Source organism: Doryrhamphus excisus, chromosome 3 (genome assembly GCF_030265055.1).
Source record: "Doryrhamphus excisus isolate RoL2022-K1 chromosome 3, RoL_Dexc_1.0, whole genome shotgun sequence".
Classification (NCBI taxonomy): Eukaryota; Metazoa; Chordata; class Actinopteri; order Syngnathiformes; family Syngnathidae; genus Doryrhamphus; species Doryrhamphus excisus.
The window spans coordinates 16,911,548-16,930,126 of NC_080468.1; the positions used below are offsets into that span (position 1 = coordinate 16,911,548).

Sequence of the window (18,579 nt, forward strand, 5' to 3'; positions counted from 1 at the left end):
CGTGTTTATTCATTGAGAACACTCATGACGACTCGTGTTCATGTTCACCTTGAAGCCAGACTTTTATTGTTCACTTTTCCAAAGTTCACGTTTCAAAAATAAATGCTTGGAAAAGTTTTTCAAACTTCAACAACTCTCAATTTGGTGAAACCCGTCAGCAATGGTGATGGACAGCTAAAAGAAAAAGGGCATGTTAGCAAACGGAATAAAAGTGACGCATTTCTTATGCGGGACATGAGAATTAACATGGCTCCCTTTTTGAACATGACAGAAACGAAAGAAACAACGTTTTGAGAGGTCAGCTGAGTTGGTGCGTCGTCTCATTGCACAAAAAGTTGAATGTTGTCAGCGTTCTTGTCTCCCTGCTGAAATATTTAGCATTTGAATATGAATATCACAGTTAAAACGCCAGCATGTGAGGTTTGTGTTGGGAGCTTTGGCGCCCTCTGCTGTTGCCAAAGAGAACTGCCATTCAGAACTGATGAGCTTGCTAAAAGCATTAAAATGAGTGAAGGTTTGAAATGTGTTTTTTTTTTAAATAAAAACATCTCTGACAAACTAAATGTCCTCAGCAGTCTCGTCCGCGGCGTGGGCCGGCAGCGAGGACGCCATTTCCTGCCCCGAGTGTCTCCTGCTGCCTAATTCGGGAACATCGCTGCTCTCCAGCACCTTGAAGTCGTTGTTCTCGCTCGAGTCCCTCAGCTCGTCTTCGTCGGCGCATCCGTTCACGTGAAGTTCCAACGTGGTGCCGCCAGACACCGGGGACCAGGGGTGGGGGTCCTCGGGGGAGCACATCTTCACAAAGCCGTTTGGCGGCGGGATCAGATCGGCGGTGGCGTCGTCATCGACGTGTTCCTCGTCGCTGATGTCTTCCTCATCGCTGACCTTGACGATGCTCTCGTTGGAGGACGACAGCAAACTGCTGTCCTCCTCCTCGCTTCGCACTTCCTGTCTGTGCTCGTCTTCATGGCGTTCCTCCTTCGCCGGGTCGTACAATTTCACGTTGTCACAAGCAGAAACGACGTCCACTCGTTCCTCCTCCGAGTCCCGAGGAGCTGTACTGTGAACCTCCTCAGATGATTGCCGCTCCATCCGTCCCTCACTGGCTGTAGGCTCCTCCTCCAAGATGGCGCCATCCTCTGCAGGCGAGTGCACCTCCACGGGAGTCTCCATGGGACCGCTCCTCAGCGGCGTGTCCTCGGTCGTGTGGATGTCAAGACCGCCCCCAAGGTAGAAGGTCGCTTCTGCCGGCTCACCATCTTCATCAACATCATCTTGCCGGCCATTAGGAAGGATCGCCTTCCTACACTTCCTGCCGGTCGCATGGCGAGGCTCCAATATGTCCGCCAGAGGGTCGACTTCCTGGCGCGAGGCGTCCTTGTGTGGGTGGGGCTGATGAGGAGCGGGACTGTGGCGGAAGATGAAGATTTAGTTTCGTGTTCAACATCTCAACACGCTACCAGACTCACCTCTCCATGGACTCGTACGACACGCTCAGACCAGGCTCCTTGACGCCGTCCTCCTCCTGAGCCTGAGCCCAGCCCCGATTGGACGAGGCGTAGGTGAGGATGGCGTCCGTCACCGTGTAGGGGGTGTGGCCTTGCACGCAGTCCAGGATGTGACCCACCGGCAGCTGAGTCTGCAGGAAGAGGTGCAGCTGGCTGTCCGACAGACACACCGTCATGTTCACCACCCTGCAACGCATCTCCACGTCAAGGTTCTGGAGGCCGACCATGGAAGGGAGAAGAAGAAAGAACCCACTTGTCCAAGAAGACCTGAAGGCCGTGGCGCCGTCTCTCCAGGAAGTCCTCGTTGCTGAAGGAGAAGAACGACTTCCCGGGGAGGTCTGGGACGGGTCTGCAAGGACAAGCAACAACAATGGTGGCGCTTCCTGTCCATCGGTCCCACGGCTCGACTCCCGCCTGCGTACTCACACCAAGCCGGCGTTCTTCTGCAGCTTCTTCTTCAGCCACACGAACTCGCTGTACCGCCGCCGCACACACGACGTCTTGGCGGTGAACGCCTTGCTGTTGGTCTGCAACCAACCACACACATGACTCTTGAACTGAATCCATAATCAACCATGTTGGAAACAGGCGTTTCCAAGACAACGGGTCCAAACACAACGTGAGGAAAACATCTTAGCTCATAGAAAATAGGATTTTTAACATCATTATTGGCCTCTATATATCGTTTTTCCTCAAAATTATACATTATTCTTGGAAAATTCAGAGCTTTTCTCTGATCACAACATTTTTTTCTTAATATTTTTTCTTCATTTCTGTAACATGATTGCTAAAAATTGCCATTTTTGCTATTGTTTTCTCGCTAAATGATATGTTTAGCACGTATAAAAACAGCCATGCGCTCGACATGTTGATGTCCTTCATTCAAAGCTGTGTAAAAGGGCGGAGCACTCACATGGAGGAATATTTTATAGTCCACGTACGAGTTCCACGAGCCTTCGTTCTGCACGCGAGGATCCTGAACCCTCACCGCCACAAACTCCTGATGAAAAACACACACCATAACTTGTACAGCTTCGCTTCTTTTTACACTTAAGCTAAGAGCTGTGCTGCTCATATCAGACTCTTACGTCTTCGTGGCTCATGATCATTCCTGAGGCTTCACTGCAGACTGAAGGAAGGAAGCAAGGAAAGGAAGGAAGCAAGGACAGAGAAGTTCCTTCACTCACATGCTGCCAACGTGAAAGGATGACTCAGTCTGTGAATGAGAAGTTGCCGTGAAAGGTTCCACACCTTCCCTCAAGTCAACATCAAATCTGACAGCTGACTCAACCGGATGTCACATTGATCCGGGACGGAAACATGACCATTGTACTTCAAGCAGGCATCAGATGACCAGCGTGTGCTAACAAGTCTTTCAGGGTGTATTATACATTCAAAAATGTGTCAAGTCATCAAGCTAATGACGTACTCTCTCTTAACTATTTGACAAATGTTACTTTACTTTAACTTAACTCAAAACTATTACAAAAGGAACACTGTGGATATTAGCAGAGACGAGACTAGTAAACATTATTTTAAAGCTAATCCGCGTGGACTTACTTCCACTCGGAAGAGGACACGGCCCTTTAAGGTCGCTGTTGTTCCTCCGGGAGGGAAGCTGAAATGTTCCCCGTAGTCCCGTCGTTGGTGAAGAACCCTCCAGTCTCCATTTGGCAAGTCACACACACAGCTAGCTATGGCGCAGCCCCGTGACGTCACCCTCACCTCACTCCCGCTACGCATGCGCATCATTGACCGGCCCTTTCACAAAAAAACAAAAATAAAATGACTTGTCTCGTATTTGTTAAACATCGAAATTTCACTCGATCTTTAATAAGACATAGTTTGTGGATTTGTATCTTTATTTGTGGGCGTTTTTATTGACAATTCCGTTGTATGCCGTTCGCTCCAAGCGTGTGCAGATTTACAAATAAGGAAAGAAACTGGATGCGTTTCTCGAGACGCTGAAGGTCCCGTGCAGACGGTTTCTAGCTCTGTGCGCATGCGCAGGGCAGCCCACTTTCCCCCCTCTGTCCTCACAGCAGACGAAGGGGCGGAGACGCTAACAGTTAGCACCAGGCTAAGGCTAACCGCGCTGGGGGGGAGAAAAAAAAACAATTCAACGTTAGTGTAATAAAAGTCTAGCGTGTCGTTGTGATTCTTACGTGGCGGAGGTCTGAAAGCGGATTGGAAGCGTGTGGCGGCGGTGAGTTGAATTTCGCCTCCCTCCTCCTTCTCCCCCCTTTCTCCATTCTTGCAAACACGTCTGCTCTAATAAACACATTGTTTGCGTGCCGAATGAGAGCGCGGCTAGCATACAGCAGCTAACCGCCGCTAGTCAGCTCATCTTCATTCACTTTCGCTTTGACGCGTCGCGTTGCCGGGAGTCTGATTTAGGGATGGGATTTAATGATGCCGCCGAGCGGCGGGCAAGGCGGAGAAAGCAACATGGAGGATGCGGCGATGCCAGCTAGCCGCCACGGCTTTGTGGTGTTGTTGCTTACTGTGTATGGATGTATTTCATATATAACATATACGGCTAGCTATACGGCTAGCTGGCCACGGTAGACACAATACGGACATTATTGACATGAGCCTCATTAGCAAACAGCATTATTTGTTTTACGAGCAGCCCGCCAGATGCTGGAGCATCCTTTTTATTAGCCCCCCCGCCCCCGAAGTCCCTTGCTCTCAAATAACTAATGTTGTCATGCCGTCATCTTGAAACAGGTGGTTGCTAGCAGCTTTTTGACACTTAAAGTGTACTTTCATGAAATGTAAACAAAGCAAATGCTGGTACTGCTGCTAACACATGGAGATACACCATCCAATGCTGCTCTCCTTTCACACAGGAACCTGCTGGTCCCCAGGTCTACCTGATGAGTATGAGCCTGACTACAGAGCCCCCTAACGATGGCCCCAGTGTTACTGAAGGTTGGCGTCCTTATTTTCTCAAGCAAATGTTCAGCGATGCATCCTAACCATGACCCTAACATCCTGGTCTGCCAGAGAGCAAGATGGCCGCAGCCGAGAAGAAGGACAAGAAGCCGGACGACGTAGCGGAGGAGGAGGAAGAGGAGGAGGAATACGTGGTGGAGAAGGTCCTGAACCGGCGGGTGGTGAAAGGGAGGGTGGAGTACCTCCTCAAGTGGAAAGGCTTCTCCGAGTGAGTGGCGCTTCGGCGACTTCCTCTTTTTCAAATCGTTGTCAACGCATCCCGCCCTCGTGTCCGCAGCGAGGACAACACGTGGGAGCCCGAGGACAACCTGGACTGTCCAGACCTGATCGCAGAGTTCCTCCAGTCGCAGAAGTCGGCGCACGAGGGGAAGAGGAAGGCGGCGGACGGAGACGGCGAGGAGAGCAAATCCAAGCGGAAGAAAGACGACGTGAGTCCCGCCTTTCCTTGTCTCTCTTCCTGGCCGATATCAGCCGATACAGGAAGCCGCTCTTCACGTTCCTGATGGTGTCGGAAATAAGGTGCAATACAACTGATAGCATCAACATACTGGCTCTCCATTGGCTCCACAGCTGATGATGTCATCAGGGGGCGTGTCTGTTGAAATGCAACACTTTACAATAAGGTTCACAAAATGAGAGTAGTTCATGAGGCACCAACCTACTTAATCATTAGTTCCTCAGTAACTACTCTAAATGTGTGACTTAGTAATTAGTTCCTCAGTAACTACTCTAAACGTGTGCCCTAAATCATTAGTTCCTCAGTAACTACTCTAAATATGTGACTTAGTAATTAGTTCCTCAGTAACTATTCTAAATGTGTACCCTAATTATTAGTTCCTCGGTAACTACTCTAAATATGTGACTTAGCAATTAGTTCCTCAGTAACTACTCTAAACGTGTGCCCTAATTATTAGTTCCTCAGTAACTACTCTAAATATGTGACTTAGTAATTACTTCCTCGGTAACTACTCTAAACGTGTACCCTAATCATTAGTTCCCCAGTAACTACTCTAAATATGTGACTTTGTAATTAGTTCCTCAGTAACTACTCTAAATGTGTGCCCTAATCATTAGTTCCTCAGTAACTACTCTATATATGTGACTTTGTAAATAGTTCCTCAGTAACTACTCTAAATGTGTGTCCTAATCATCAGTTCCTCAGTAACTACTCTAAATGTGTACCCTAATAATTAGTGCCTCAGTAACTACTCTAAATGTGTACCCTAATCATTAGTTCCTCAGTAACTACTCTAAATGTGTACCCTAATAATTAGTTCCTCAGTAACTACTCTAAATGTGTGTGTTAGTTATTGGTTCCTGGTTGGATCAGTAGTTCTTTGTTAGTCATTAGTTCTTCATTGTTCCTCAGTAACTACTCTAAATGTGTGTCTCAGTCCTGAATGCATCCGTTATTGTAAAGCGAGACCGTATGTTCCCGACAGACGGAGAAGCTGAGAGGCTTCGCCCGAGGTTTGGACCCGGAGCGAATCATCGGCGCCACAGATTCCACAGGAGAGCTCATGTTCCTCATGAAGTGGTCCGTACGCCGTCGCCACGTCCGATCCCCCATCCTCCATTCCCCCCCGCCCCATTTGGACCCATCTGTGCTTCCTCCAGAGTGACTTTAAAAAAAAGTAGTAAATGTTGAATTTTGCCAAATGTTGTGTATCGTGGCAGGAAAAACTCTGACGAAGCGGACCTGGTGCCGGCGAAGGAGGCCAACGTCAAGTGTCCGCAGGTGGTCATCTGTTTCTACGAGGAGCGGCTCACCTGGCACTCGTACCCCAGCGAAGATGAGAAAAAAGACGAGAAAAACTAAAATAAAATTAAAAAAAAGGGGGGGGGTGTTTTGAACTTGGTTGTACTTTGGATTCTGGGGGGAGGCAGTGGGTGGAGTTAGGGGGCGGGGCAAACAGGGCACCATTGACTCATGCGACTTTGGTTTCTGCTTTTTAAGAAGCTGAACTGTAATGTAAGCGCGTCGATGCGTGTCGATCCGTGTTGATACGTGCCGATACATGTCGATGCGTGTCCATGCAGTGTTAAACTCAGTTGAAGTCACTTTCATCCAACTTTTATTTTCACGTGTGTGCCATGTTGTTGTGTTTTTTTTAATCTTGGCTGTTTTCTTGCTTGTTGTATTCTTCAGTGCTGAATCCATGCTTGGTGGTCTTTGTAGTGTTTTCATGTCTCGTTGTCATTTTTGGACAAAATAAACCACTTTTTGTTACTTTGTTGTCAGGACATTTATTTTGACAGGTGCAGGAAGTACGGCGGAACCTCGGTTCTCGTCATTAAATATGTTCCCAAAGGTCAGACGAAGACAGAAATAATGTTCATCCAGAGTGGTCAATGAACCTGGCATGTTTTTGGAATGGGGGAGGAAACCCACGCATGTGCATTAAAGGATTGGAAAATCGATATTAATGATACATCAATGCGCATGTGCATCGGCTCCTTCACTGGGTATGGATGCAATTGACGGGTGAAATCTAGATTCATCTCGATGCGTTTGTGGGTATCGGTAAAATCCGATGCGAGCGCCGTTTTATTAATGTTCAACTTCACCACATATGCTGTTCCCCAGGTGCATTGAATGCACCATCATTATTCAGCCTTTTGTATAGAATACGAACGGAAGCCGTGAGGCACATACAACAACTAGTAAAACAACTACAACTACTACTAAAACTACTACAACTACTAGTAAAACAACATGGACGTTCGTAGCAAGCAGCAGCGAGGAAGTTTAGAAACACTACGGATTCTCAAAGATCGACAAAACGTCCCGGTCGGACACCGGGGAAGAACCAAGCAAATCAGGTCAGTTGATCTTCAGCTGCTTTGCTAATTGTCCAGGAGCTATTTGTCCTCCCCAACAAGTGTCCCCCCCTCCCTGAACGACTGTTCAGCACAGCAGGTGACATTAGAACAGCAGAGTTGGCTTCTTTCTCAATTTGGAACCAATTTTAAAAGGATATAAGTTGTTTTCCACTTTCTGCTCGTCACTATTGTATTAGCCTAGCTGCTAGCTCATTCATATTAGCAGTATGGTTAGCAGACAGGAATATAAACAAACATGGATTCCACTGTTGAAAGTGTCACTTTAACTTTGCTGTTGCTTCGAATCGTATCGTATCGCCAGAAAATTCCATGTATCGTTAAAGTATGGTATCGCTGATGCATTCACATGTGTATGGAAGATTCACACCCCTAATGTGGATGGGTGGAATTGAACTCGGGTCTCCTCGCTGTGAGCCACTGTGCAGCCCCAATCAAGAATATTTCAAAGCAAATGACCTTTCTTATATGCTGACGTTATTCTGGTTTATAGCGTCCCAGCAACCCGTGGATGCTACCTTTATCATCAGTTGCCATGGTAACCCCAGCAAAACAGCAGACGAGCACGTGGAAATAAAACCACTTTATTAATCAATACAAACAAATGTTGATTGCCAGCAAACTACATCCAAATGAAAGGCGATAGAGAGAGCGAGAGGGGGAGGGGGTTGGTTGGGGGTGGGGGGGGGGGGGGCAGGGGGACACGTAAGTATTTACAGGACAGACAAAAAAAGTGCACTAAGTTTTAGCAGGATGCAGGAGTTGTGGATCCCAGGAGACGTTTCACCCTCAGCTTCTCAAAACATTCCACACGCTTTCCTCCTCCACGACAACGACGGCGACAAACGGCACTCAAGCGTCTAAGTGGACTCGTCGTGCCGTCCCAACGTTCCAGTCGGCGCGCCGGCGAGGCACCCGGGAGGAAGACCACACCGCCACAGTCCCGAAGGAGGAGCAGGCAGGCAGGCTGGGGACAAATAAATATGGGAGCGTCTTCACGTCCTTGCAGCCTCTGAAGGGAATCGAACACCACGTTTGGCGTGTTGGAACTTCCCAGACGTGACGGCGTAGACAGCGTAGACGAGGATGTGGATGGAGAAGACGATAAAGTTGATATTACAAGGCAGCGCTCCATCCCAGCGCCTCTCGTGGCCGACGCAGGAACTTCCCCCAAGCATCAGCTGACATTCTGCACGCGTGCACGTGGCGTCGGCACCCGTCTACCTTTGGCGCTAAAGTCCTAAGTCCGGGACCGTCAGAACCTCATCCGAGTGGACATCTCGGTGGAGAGCGGCTAAAAGTTTGTAGCAGCTCCCGAGGAAGTCCAGAGGAGAAGCCAAGCCAGTTCCGCATCATCAGGAGTCCGGAGTTTCCGGGGAAAATGGAGGAGCAGAATGAAAAAAGGCCAAAGGAACAGGAAGTCAGGAGCGGCGTGCGCGACTCGCTCACATGTGCGTGTAAGTCCAACACCGTGGTCGCCGTTCACTTCTTCTTCTCTCTGGGCTTCTTGTCGGGGCGGCGGTCGGGCTCGGCGGCGGCGGGGCCGCGCGGCACGACCAGCACGCTGCCGTCGGCGCCGTACTGGAGCGAGTACTGGCTGGGGGGGTAGGGCCGGCCCCGCTCGTCCCGCAGCTGGGTGAAGACCTCCTGGCACAGACTTTGCATCTTCTGCTTCATCTGCCGGATGCAGCGGATGAACTCCATCTTCTCCTTGAGGAGGCGGGCCTTGTCGCGCCGCAGGTCGTGCACGCCCTGCTCCAGGTTGATGATGGTGTCCAGCTTGCGCTTGCGGCAGTTCTGAGCCGCCATCTTGTTCTTGCCTCGCCGGCGGATGTCCCGGATGAGCGCCAGCTGGGGTTCGCTGAGGCGGTGCTTGGCCAGGAGCTCGTTGAACTCCTCCACGGGCAGGTTGACGATCTTGTCGTTGGAGAAGGGGATCTTCATGGCGCGGGCTCGCCGCTCGTCGCGGCTCGAGTGCTTGTCCAGCAAGTCGTGCGGCGGCTGAAGCTTGGAGTGCTGCTTGTCACGCCCCGCCTTCTTGCCGGGCCCCGCGGGGAGTTCCGGGGGCTCGGCGAAGGCCAGCGGAAGGTTGTAGGTGTGGTTGTGGTTGACGCCGCCCAGCTGGGGGAGGAGGCTGCGGAAGTGGGCGGGATCCTGAAAGCTCATGCGGCACAGCTTGCTGTATTCGGGCTGGTAGCCGCCCACGGCGCCCTCCTCCGAGTCGGCGGCGGCCACCTCGGAGTCGGTGCTGTAGCCCACGGCGCCTTCCTCCGAGAAGGTGGCGGAGGTGGACGACGACGTCTCCGAGCTGCTGGGAGAAGCCGGGCTGCGGCTGGAGTCCAAGGACAGACCGGAATCCGAGTCCAGCTCATCCTGAAGTTGCGAGGCCTGGGCCTGGCTGAAGCCCTCCTCCATGGCGAGGTCCAGAAGGCTGATCTCATCCAACATGGACTCCTCCAGTAGGCCGGCGAAGGGGTCGGCCAGGACGGCGGTGGCGCTCACGTTGGCGCCTGTGCCGTTGAGCAGGGGCGGCAGGAAGAGGCCGGTCAGGTTGGTGGTTCCGAAGGTGGCGTTGATGTTGCTGGAGTTGCTGGAGGACGTGCGCACGGCGCTCCTCGCCGGGAAGCTGGTGGCCTCCAAGTGAGGCTGGAAAACCGCTGGGAATTCCGGGCTGCAGTCGTCCAGCGAGGCCTGGTGGAGGCTCACATCCTGGTTTATCGGCGCCGTGGGAGGGGTCAGCACAAAATCGCTCACCACGGTCGGCGCTGCCGTCCTGCCGACGTCGGCGACGCAGCCCGCGTTGCCGCCGCCGCCGCTCACGTCCATGGCCTTCCAACACAAACATCAACGTCAGCCGCTGCTGCTTCGCTTGCGCTGGCGCTAAAAAGCCAAGGGTTAGCCTACTTGGAGCTCCATGACGGCCATGATGTCCTGCCACTGCTGCTCCAGGTCCAGCTGAGGTTCTGCAGGCGCCAGTGGGAGGCTCTGAGACGTGGAGGGAACGTCGGTGGCGGAAGGAGGTGTGGCCTGTGACAGGATGAAACATGAAACGTACGAAAACCTCCCGTGAGGTGTTCCGTCCGACTCCGCCCTTACCTCGGGATCTTCCCCGAAGGGGAACGTTGCTTCCAGCAGCCTCAAGCACTCCTGCAGCGACAACGAGGTCTGAGATCCCGGCGCTGGCGGCTGCACGACACGAGATGACGCAACAGCGTCAGCGTTTGCGGAAGAAAAGCAGGAAACATTTTCCTCGGAAGCTCACCTGCTGCGGAATGCTCTCCCCGGTCTCGCCGTCCACGCAGCCACGAAGGCCCCGCAGGTTGATACCGTTCCTCCAGCTCTCCCGCTCCTCCTCGGCGTCCTTGCTCTCCTGGGGGCGGGGCTTGTCCTCCTCATTCTCCTCCTTCTGGCGGCTGCTGTAGTTGAACACCTCCCTCCCCGCCCCGAGGTCAATGTCCTGGCGCCACAGGATGTCTATCAGGTCGATATCCTGCGGATAATTTGTGGTGTGTTCAAGTGCGTCAGATGATGCCGGCGTGACATTAGCGAGGCGACCATGTGACCGCACGAGTCTCGCTCCATTCCGATGCGACGCTCGGGCGGCGGCTTACCTCCTTGCTGAGGTCGGCGGCGGCGTCCCTGTTCTCCTGCTCCTGGCCGCCGTCGGGGGCCACCGCGCCGGCGGCGTTCACGTCGTACGTGGACTCCGGCGCTCCGCCTCCCCCCCTCATAGCCGGGGCGGCGTCCAGCTCGTCCACGTCCTCTAGGCCGCCCCCATTGTCCAGGGCGATGCCGGCGCTGCCGGGCTGGCCCCCGGCCGACACCACGCTCTCAGCGTCCCGGTGCACCAGCCAGGTGTCGAGCTCGGGGGTGGGCACGGAGAGGCGATCCAGCTGGCGCACCTGGTTCAGTAGGCGGCGGGTGGCAAAGAAGCGGTCCAGGTCCACGCTCTTTGGGTGAATGCCATAGCCGTCCAGCGTGTTGCGCAGGTTGTGGAACTGTGTCGGCGTGTAGGCTGAGCTCGGGCCCAGGATGATCTCCCTCAGGGGGGGCAGCTGAGTGCTCAGGTAGGTGTCGACGTCCACCCGCACCCCAATGAGACTCAGGAGGATGGTGAACTGAATCAGGCCCTCTGTGAAGTACTTTTTCAGGTAAAGCATTTCTTTACAAACGGAACCAAAGGTGAAAGTAAAAAATAAAAACAAAACAGCGGGGGGGCTACTTTCAACCAATACTGTTGTGTACAAGGGGGCGGAGCTAAAGACTTAAACAGCTGAGGGGGAGCAGGGAAGGGTCTTCAGCTTTTTCCACTTCTGAGCGAGTCCGAGTCCTCCTCTGTCATATGACTGTCATCTTCCTGCCGAGAGAAAGAACATCACACCATCAGCCTCCCAGCTGGCAACATCTGCATTCAGGACAAGCTGGACCTGCTAGCTACACCGCATCCTCCCAGGAATGACACCCAAAAGGTGACGCTGTCATTCCCTGTCACGTGATCCAGCACGGTACTTTGCCATCACCCCACCCTTGACAGGACAACAACTTCTACCCTGCTGCTGAAGGTGAAAGCAGCCCGGCAGGTCGCTCCCTCCCTCCTTCCTTCTCTGCCTCCTCCTTGTGGCTAGCGGCGAGCTAGTCCGTCTTCAAGCCCCGCTGACGGCCGTTTAACAAGAACAATCCCTCCGGGAGCAATGGCGGAATACACGAGTTTGACTTTGATTTCCCCCCCCCACATAAAAGTGAAAGGCGTTGCCAACGGACGGTACACTTCCGTTGTGGCTAGCATCAGACAATCTCCCTAGCAACAAGTGGCAAAAAGATGATTGGCATCAAAGACAGCCCATCGCGGGGTCCAGCCGCGGAAAAGACACGCGAGCCTGACAGTCCGCAGCCAATAGGAATGAGATGAAGGCGGGACTAAAGTCAGTCTTTATGACTATTGGGGGGCGCGGCTGTCAAGCTGGAGTTAGCCTTGCGGCTACTTTGCTGTCAAATATCTCACAACTACTTGGCTGAATAACTTAATTCACAGTTAAAACATATCAATATATTCACTCGTATAAGCTACACCTTCATGTACGTATCGTCAATATCTGTTGACACACGCCACGACATTACGTATTAAAGAACTACAAACATTGATTTAATACTCACTCCGAGAAGACTGTCCGTCTAAACCTCCATGGCCTCAAAGTCCACAAAAACGCAGCGATTAGAGTCCAGTTTCGAGAAAAGTTCCACGCTATGGTCCCATTTAGATCGGCCTGTCCTCTTTGGATGGCCCAGCATGACTTGCACAATTGCTAGCTGCTCCCGCTAGCTTTAGCCTCACAGCGCCGCTTGACATCAAAACACGCTTTCTCACTGCGCATGCGTAGAACATTCTAGTGGCGAGCTTTCATCAGCTTGCGTGAAAGTCCCTTCAGTGCTTTATAAATATCAGCGCACCACAAACGTCACAGTCAGGCGGCACCTCGCCCCCCCCTTTTTTTTAATGAAGCATAACTTTCACATTTATGTCCTCTTTTTTAATGTTTGTAAAGAGCACCAAAAAAGAAAAAAAACATGGATAGATTTTTAATCCAAAGCTTGTTGTGTACTTCCTGATTCCTGTTTACTTGATGTGTGTGTGGACATTTGAACCTACACCTTTTCTAGGAACTTGAGAGAAAACACAAGACGTTTTAAATGAAATAAAACCTTTATTATTATTATTATTATTATTCATCTTTCTATATGTTGACTCCCATCAGGTTGACAGGCCGGTTGTTGTAGCGCTTGGAAATGTCTGCTTCAATCTGAAAACATAGGATAGTGATAATGATATATAAATACAAGTGACATTTTTTTTAGTCCAAAAGTGATGATATGAAATAAATTACCAGTTTTTTGAGCTCCTGTGTGCGTGCCACCAGGAGGTCGACTCGAGGCTCCAGTCTGGACTGCTCCTCCAGAGCTTCCTGCCTCTTCTCAACCATGGTGGAAGCTTTCAGCTCCAAAATGTCCGCCTGCTTCATCTTCTGCCTCAGGATCTCCGTGACGCGCTCCACGTACCTGAAAGAAAGCGTCGGTGGTGCGATCGGTCGTGACACGGCGGGGGAAAAGAGGGGCGGCGGCGACATACCGCGGCGAGGCCAGGATCATGAAGAGGTGTTGCATCTGGAGCGTGGTGAGCCGTCCCATCAGGTCCCGCACCTCCATCAGCATCCTACGCACGTGCTCGCTGCTCTGGCCTTGGATGATGGCGGGCGCCGACTGGAACTGGCTCATGGCCACCACGTCGCTCTCTTGGCCCATCTCGCTGAGGCGCTGGCTGAGGAACGCTTCCAGCTGACAACGGGAAAAGAGTCAGGAAAGAGTGGAAAAAGTTCAAGACCGTCCACCCCACCGTCCACCACCCTGGCCAATGGCAACAGAGTAGACGGCCAAGAGGAGAAGAATGCAAACTTACACTACACAAAACTAGAGATTTATGGCGTACAATAATCCCTCGTTTATCGTGGTTATCAGTTCCAGACCCGACTGTGAATTTCTGCAAACTAGACTTCCTAATTTATAAATGAAATGTTTTCATAGAGCATAGATGTTTACGACCTTCTTCCTAACGTTATTAGAGCCCTCCAGACATGAAATAACAACATATTAGAAAATAAAACATAAAACAAAACCTGTTCACAACCTTCTAAATATGTTTTTAACATTAGAGCACCGCAGACATGAAATAACACCCCTATAGGCACCTTTACACTCCTATTATCTAATATAATAGACATAAGACAAAATATGATACAGTATACAAGACATGGGAAACCTGTTTACAATCTTTTGAATATGTTTATATATTATTAGAGTCCTCTAGACATGAAATAACACCCCTATAGTCACCTTTACACTGCTATTACCTAATCTAGTAGACGAAAGAAGATATGAGACATAGAAAACCTGTTTACTATCTTTTGAGTATGCGTAACATTATTAGAGCCCTCTAGACATGAAATAACACCCCTATAGTCACCTTTACACTGCTATTACCTAATCTAGTAGACGAAAGAAGATATATGAGACATACATAGAAAACCTGTTTACTATCTTTTGAATATGCGTAACATTATTAGAGCCCTCTAGACATGAAATAACACCCCTATAGTCACCTTTACACTGCTATTACCTAATCTAGTAGACGAAAGAAGATATATGAGACATAGAAAACCTGTTTACTATCTTTTGAATATGCTTAACATTATTAGAGCCCTCTAGACATGAAATAACACCCCTATAGTCACCTTTACACTCCTATTACCCAGAATAGTCGACATAAAAGAGAAAATCTGACATAAAAAAAAGACTCCTGCTTGATGGGTGTTGCGGTAAATATGTTCTGGATCTTGGGAAAAACTGAGTAAGGTGGGAAGGACAGGAAGTGAACGTTGGGGATTCAGAGTTGACTATTAGCTTGGCGTGGCGAACGGCCACAACAGTTGGCCCCGCAATCCCACGCAAAACTCAAAATTGAGTACAAAATGGTGAGGAATTACTGTATTTTATTAAAATTATTATTATTAATAAAATATTATGAATAAAATAATATTATTCCAGTGCCCCAGGGGGATGCAGTCCTATCGTAATGAGCAGGATAAAGGCTACGTTACCTCCACGAGCTCATCAATGAACTGGCCCCGGGAGTGAGCGTTCTCGAGGATACTCAAAGCATCCTCGCCTCTCGCCGTGCCCTCAGGACCTAAAATGGAGTACCCTTCCTTAGCCCAAAACCGACCCAAGCTGCCGAGTGAGTATTTGCACCGTTACCCTGAGAGGACTCACAGTCTGTTCCCGCTTGGACCACCTCAATCTCAACGGGGGCGGGGTCACCGTCGCCCCAGTCAATCTCGCCGCCGGCATCCTGCTGACGGATGACAGGAAGACATGTAAAGAATATCACAATATGTGACATAGCGTCCGCGTCAGAATGGTTGGGACCTCAGAACTGGGCTCCAGGCTGATCCCCCAGTCGATGCCGTCCTCCACCGTGATCCCTGAGCCCGCACCCTGAGTGCTGAAGTCTCCCCAATCGATCTAAGAAAGTTAACCACAGCGCAAGCTAGCATCTTTCCTTGAAAACGTTTCTTCTTTCTAAACGCAAAACCGACCGCGTCCTCGGCGAGCGCTTCAGGAGGCGTGTCCTCCACGTGTGGCCTCTCCACCACCACCGGAGCGTTGCCGGTCCGCCACTCGTAGAAGGTTACGTTGCCTCGTTTTTGGGCGAACGTCAGCAGGGGCAGGACCGGTTCCGACCTGCCAACAAAAAGACATCTGGGGAATGAAACATGGCCGACGGTACACGTGGAACAAGCAGGGGAACGCCACGCTCACCACTCGCATACGAAGTTTGTGAAAGTGGTGTAAACTTCTATTTTCTCCTCCAACAGGGCTGCGTCCCTCCCCACTTTGTCAAGAACGTCTGGTAGATCTTTGACCAGAGCCTGCAGCTCACGAGGAACGTTGTCTCCCTGGGAGAGCAGGTCACACCGCCATTTTTCTAAAGTCGCTTTTTTTTTATAATTTTTTAAGCGGTGCCACATTTCTACTCACTTTGATGCCATACTGCTTGCAGGCGGCGTAGTAGCGTTCCCGCAGGTCTGCAGACGATCTCTGGCACTCCACTTCCCGCCGGCTCATCTCCTGCTGGAGCTGCTTGGCTTTGGCCAGCTGCTTCCTCAGAGCCGGACCTTCGTAGTTCACGTTCCGAGCCAGCAAGCTGGCCACCTCCGCTGTCATGCACATGCACCGCAGGTTTGGAAAATAGCCTATATCAAGGGTGTCCAAAGTGTGGCACGAGGGCCTGGTTGCACACTCAAAAAATATCATTTTTAAGAACTAACTAAAAAAAACAATAATAAAAAATTATTATTATAGTCATTTTATATTTATATTATTATTTATATTTATATTATTTTTTATTTATATATATTATTATATTATATTTATATTATAGTAATTTTACAACAACAATAAAGCCAAAATATTAAGAAAAAATATTTGCAATTTTATGAAAATTATATTCTGAATAATATTATGAGGAAAAATCTTGTCATTTTAATAGCATACCCTTGAAATATATAAAAAAAACATTGGGGAAATTAGGTTGCAAAAAAAGTAAAAGTACAAATAAAGTCAAAATATTATCGGAATAAAGCCATAAATACAAGAAAAAAAATTGTAAAAAATATATTTTTTATATCTATTATTATGTAATATGAAAATATTACATAAATATGTTTCAACATTATAATATAATGTTATATTATAATGGGGGAAAAAAGACAAAAAATGCAATTTAATGAGAATAAACTTGTAATATTATGGGAACAATAATGTTATTTTAGTAGCATAACACTGACATTTTAAAAGAAAAGTCATAATGTTATGAGAAAAAAACGTAAACTGGAATTTTTTAAAAAATTAGGTTGCGTGAAAATATGACCAGAAGAAAATAGTACAAGAAGAAAGTTAAAATAGTAGTAAAATAAAAAAAAAAGACCCAGCAGAAATGGAAACATACTTTAAGGAGGACAAAGCTGCAAATTGATGACAATAAAATAATAATGTCATCAATCAAAGTAGCATAGAGAGGAAATTATTAATGTTTTAATTATATAAATTTTAAAACCCAATATTGTGAAAAACAAACAAAATAAAGTTGTAATGATTAACAAATGTGTTATAAATTAGAAATACACATTTAAAAATTCATAATAAAAGGAAATAAAGTCAAAATATTATAACATTAGAGAAAAAATAAGTTATTTTTAAACTCCTGATATTATGGAAAAACAAAATGGGAAAAATGTTGTCATTTTTTGAAAATTAGTTGAGAATTATAAATAAAAATGTATAAAAGTTCTAATATTATGGGAATAAATTCTAAATATTAGGTGAATAAAGTCATAATTACAAGATTGTACAAGAATTAATGAAAAAATATAGATATACAACAAAGCTGAGATGAAATATATATATTTAGCATTTCTCCATGCGTTCCTTAAGAGCGGTTTTATGTGGCTCTCGCTGTATAAACCTTGGCCACCCTTGGCCTACATGGACTAGGTGAGGTGTTAGGACAGCGACATGAAGAGGAAGGTCAAGAAAATGTCCTCCAAGACTTAGTGGACCACTGAAGACTTCCCAACACAGACAGGAGCATTGAAAGCACTCACCTACGTAGATGTTCTCTGCCTCATACAGGGACACGATCTCCTGCCAGTCCTACCACGACACAAAGATCATCACAGATCCCAACGGAGAAACAAGACGTTCTCTCACCTTCATTCTCTGCGAGGAATATCTGCCAAATATGTTCTTGGAAGACGCCTCCGTTCCCTTCAGGATCTCCACAATTCTCAAACAGTGGAAGTAGTGAATGTCTACAACACACACACACACACGCATATGTCAACACCTGATCATTTCCCACACTGGGTGAAGAACTCTAAACCAAAGTGTCCAGGCACCTACAAGAGCCTGACAGGAGCTGCTTGATCTCCTCGTTCTCCGGCATGTCCTCCATGGCAGCGTTGATCTTCTCTCGGATGACTTTGATGCCATTCTGCCATTTCAGATTGCAGTGACGTCGATCTATCAGCCAGTCTGCACACAAGCGTCAGTATTCTCCAATAACATTGAAATCCACGCGTGTACGCTTTCACAGTGAAAAGGACGTGACATATTTGCCTTACCTAACAGCTTGCTGGTCTGTATGTCGATCGGGAGGTTCTGTATATTCTGCAGACGTGAGAGATGTTCATGTTATACAGCACCTACTGGAACCGGCTGCACTTTCACGTACAGCGCTTCAAAACGGTGACTTGGCGATCATGGAGGTGACACAAACAAACTAAAAAACAGCACGTCGATATGTACTTACGTCCATGATGACTTATTTACACTCTTAAATCCACTTTCACGGCTTCATTTCATGTTTATTTAATAGAACTCCTGGAGAGGTGCCGCCATCATCCGGGTTTGACACGTTACAAGAGCGAGGGCCAATAGGGAAAGGCCATGATACGATATCAAAAGCGATGACCAATCAGAGCATACGTTGCTGTAAGCGGCCTCTGATTGGTACATTTTCTTTATATGCAGTGTCAATACCTACCAATAGAGGGCGACTTGTTATTAGAATTATTTAAAAAGGTCAGCGCGTAGATTGTTGGAATATTTCTCAGCTTTTTATTCATATCTACGCTACAAAACCACTGATTTTTGCACTCAG

At 48.6% G+C, this 18,579-nt stretch overlaps 5 protein-coding genes across 13 annotated transcripts in view; 2 read left to right on the forward strand and 3 right to left on the reverse strand.

Annotated features, from left to right (window-relative positions):
- The window catches only part of skap1 (src kinase associated phosphoprotein 1), a 41,013-nt gene extending 39,749 nt beyond the window's left edge, over positions 1–1,264 (forward strand). For 3 of the 4 annotated variants that reach the window (XM_058068447.1, XM_058068451.1, XM_058068449.1), the window contains exon 14: positions 576–1,264. The gene's annotated coding sequence lies outside the window, so the exon portion shown is untranslated. Of the gene's footprint in view, positions 1–572 lie in introns of all 4 variants that reach the window. The other variant, XM_058068448.1, reaches the window with a different exon arrangement.
- Positions 38–3,249, reverse strand: snx11 (sorting nexin 11). 3 transcript variants are annotated; one of them, XM_058068445.1, is made up of 7 exons: positions 3,069–3,249; positions 2,597–2,637; positions 2,422–2,508; positions 1,935–2,035; positions 1,762–1,857; positions 1,470–1,694; positions 38–1,408 (listed from the first exon to the last, which is right to left on the reverse strand). In XM_058068445.1, the coding sequence occupies exons 2-7, from the start codon at positions 2,615–2,617 to the stop codon at positions 559–561; spliced, it is 1,380 nt and encodes a 459-aa protein (XP_057924428.1). In that variant the 5' UTR covers positions 2,618–2,637; positions 3,069–3,249; the 3' UTR covers positions 38–558. The 3 variants fall into 3 exon arrangements, with proteins under 3 accessions (XP_057924428.1, XP_057924427.1, XP_057924429.1); XM_058068444.1 differs by having other exon boundaries at positions 2,597–2,724; positions 3,069–3,248; XM_058068446.1 differs by lacking the exons at positions 2,422–2,508; positions 2,597–2,637; positions 3,069–3,249 and having other exon boundaries at positions 1,470–1,857; positions 1,937–2,148.
- Positions 3,250–3,508: 259 nt separating this feature from the next.
- Positions 3,509–6,696, forward strand: cbx1b (chromobox homolog 1b (HP1 beta homolog Drosophila)). Its single transcript, XM_058068457.1, has 6 exons — positions 3,509–3,714; positions 4,361–4,442; positions 4,518–4,674; positions 4,744–4,894; positions 5,909–6,003; positions 6,144–6,696. The coding sequence occupies exons 2-6, from the start codon at positions 4,388–4,390 to the stop codon at positions 6,283–6,285; spliced, it is 600 nt and encodes a 199-aa protein (XP_057924440.1). The 5' UTR covers positions 3,509–3,714; positions 4,361–4,387; the 3' UTR covers positions 6,286–6,696.
- Positions 6,697–7,622: 926 nt separating this feature from the next.
- Positions 7,623–12,701, reverse strand: nfe2l1b (nfe2 like bZIP transcription factor 1b). Of its 3 annotated transcripts, XM_058068435.1 has the most exons (6): positions 12,462–12,701; positions 10,919–11,664; positions 10,570–10,797; positions 10,404–10,493; positions 10,212–10,334; positions 7,624–10,136 (listed from the first exon to the last, which is right to left on the reverse strand). In XM_058068435.1, the coding sequence occupies exons 2-6, from the start codon at positions 11,465–11,467 to the stop codon at positions 8,790–8,792; spliced, it is 2,337 nt and encodes a 778-aa protein (XP_057924418.1). In that variant the 5' UTR covers positions 11,468–11,664; positions 12,462–12,701; the 3' UTR covers positions 7,624–8,789. The 3 variants fall into 3 exon arrangements, with proteins under 3 accessions (XP_057924416.1, XP_057924417.1, XP_057924418.1); XM_058068433.1 differs by having other exon boundaries at positions 7,623–10,136; positions 10,212–10,493; XM_058068434.1 differs by lacking the exon at positions 12,462–12,701 and having other exon boundaries at positions 7,623–10,136; positions 10,212–10,493; positions 10,919–12,067.
- A 288-nt stretch (positions 12,702–12,989) lies between these two features.
- On the reverse strand, positions 12,990–18,373 carry cdk5rap3 (CDK5 regulatory subunit associated protein 3). 2 transcript variants are annotated; one of them, XM_058068443.1, is made up of 14 exons: positions 18,229–18,373; positions 18,041–18,086; positions 17,820–17,951; positions 17,628–17,728; positions 17,522–17,570; positions 15,897–16,075; positions 15,678–15,814; positions 15,455–15,599; positions 15,285–15,380; positions 15,129–15,207; positions 14,957–15,045; positions 13,432–13,637; positions 13,190–13,361; positions 12,990–13,105 (listed from the first exon to the last, which is right to left on the reverse strand). In XM_058068443.1, the coding sequence occupies exons 1-14, from the start codon at positions 18,232–18,234 to the stop codon at positions 13,040–13,042; spliced, it is 1,503 nt and encodes a 500-aa protein (XP_057924426.1). In that variant the 5' UTR covers positions 18,235–18,373; the 3' UTR covers positions 12,990–13,039. The 2 variants fall into 2 exon arrangements, with proteins under 2 accessions (XP_057924426.1, XP_057924425.1); XM_058068442.1 differs by having other exon boundaries at positions 15,129–15,210.
- Positions 18,374–18,579: the final 206 nt, after the last annotated feature.

What these genes read in the sequence shown, in the direction of transcription:
- snx11 (XM_058068445.1), bottom strand. Translation starts at nt 2,617, where the DNA reads ATGATCATGAGCCACGAAGAC. An exon ending in TGATCATGAGCCACGAAGAC is followed by an intron (nt 2,509 to 2,596) that starts GTAAGAGTCTGA and finishes GTTTTTCATCAG; the next exon opens with GAGTTTGTGGCGGTGAGGGT. An exon ending in ACTATAAAATATTCCTCCAT is followed by an intron (nt 2,036 to 2,421) that starts GTGAGTGCTCCG and finishes GGTTGGTTGCAG; the next exon opens with ACCAACAGCAAGGCGTTCAC.
- cbx1b (XM_058068457.1), top strand. Translation starts at nt 4,388, where the DNA reads ATGAGTATGAGCCTGACTACAGAGCCCCCTAACGATGGCCCCAGTGTT. An exon ending in TGGCCCCAGTGTTACTGAAG is followed by an intron (nt 4,443 to 4,517) that starts GTTGGCGTCCTT and finishes CTGGTCTGCCAG; the next exon opens with AGAGCAAGATGGCCGCAGCC. An exon ending in CCAAGCGGAAGAAAGACGAC is followed by an intron (nt 4,895 to 5,908) that starts GTGAGTCCCGCC and finishes TGTTCCCGACAG; the next exon opens with ACGGAGAAGCTGAGAGGCTT.
- nfe2l1b (XM_058068433.1), bottom strand. Translation starts at nt 11,467, where the DNA reads ATGCTTTACCTGAAAAAGTACTTCACAGAGGGCCTGATTCAGTTCACC. An exon ending in CCGCCGACCTCAGCAAGGAG is followed by an intron (nt 10,798 to 10,918) that starts GTAAGCCGCCGC and finishes AATTATCCGCAG; the next exon opens with GATATCGACCTGATAGACAT. An exon ending in GGGAGAGCATTCCGCAGCAG is followed by an intron (nt 10,494 to 10,569) that starts GTGAGCTTCCGA and finishes CGTGTCGTGCAG; the next exon opens with CCGCCAGCGCCGGGATCTCA.
- cdk5rap3 (XM_058068442.1), bottom strand. An exon ending in AAGCGCTCGCCGAGGACGCG is followed by an intron (nt 15,381 to 15,454) that starts GTCGGTTTTGCG and finishes TAACTTTCTTAG; the next exon opens with ATCGATTGGGGAGACTTCAG. An exon ending in GGTCCAAGCGGGAACAGACT is followed by an intron (nt 15,046 to 15,128) that starts GTGAGTCCTCTC and finishes ACTCCATTTTAG; the next exon opens with GTCCTGAGGGCACGGCGAGA.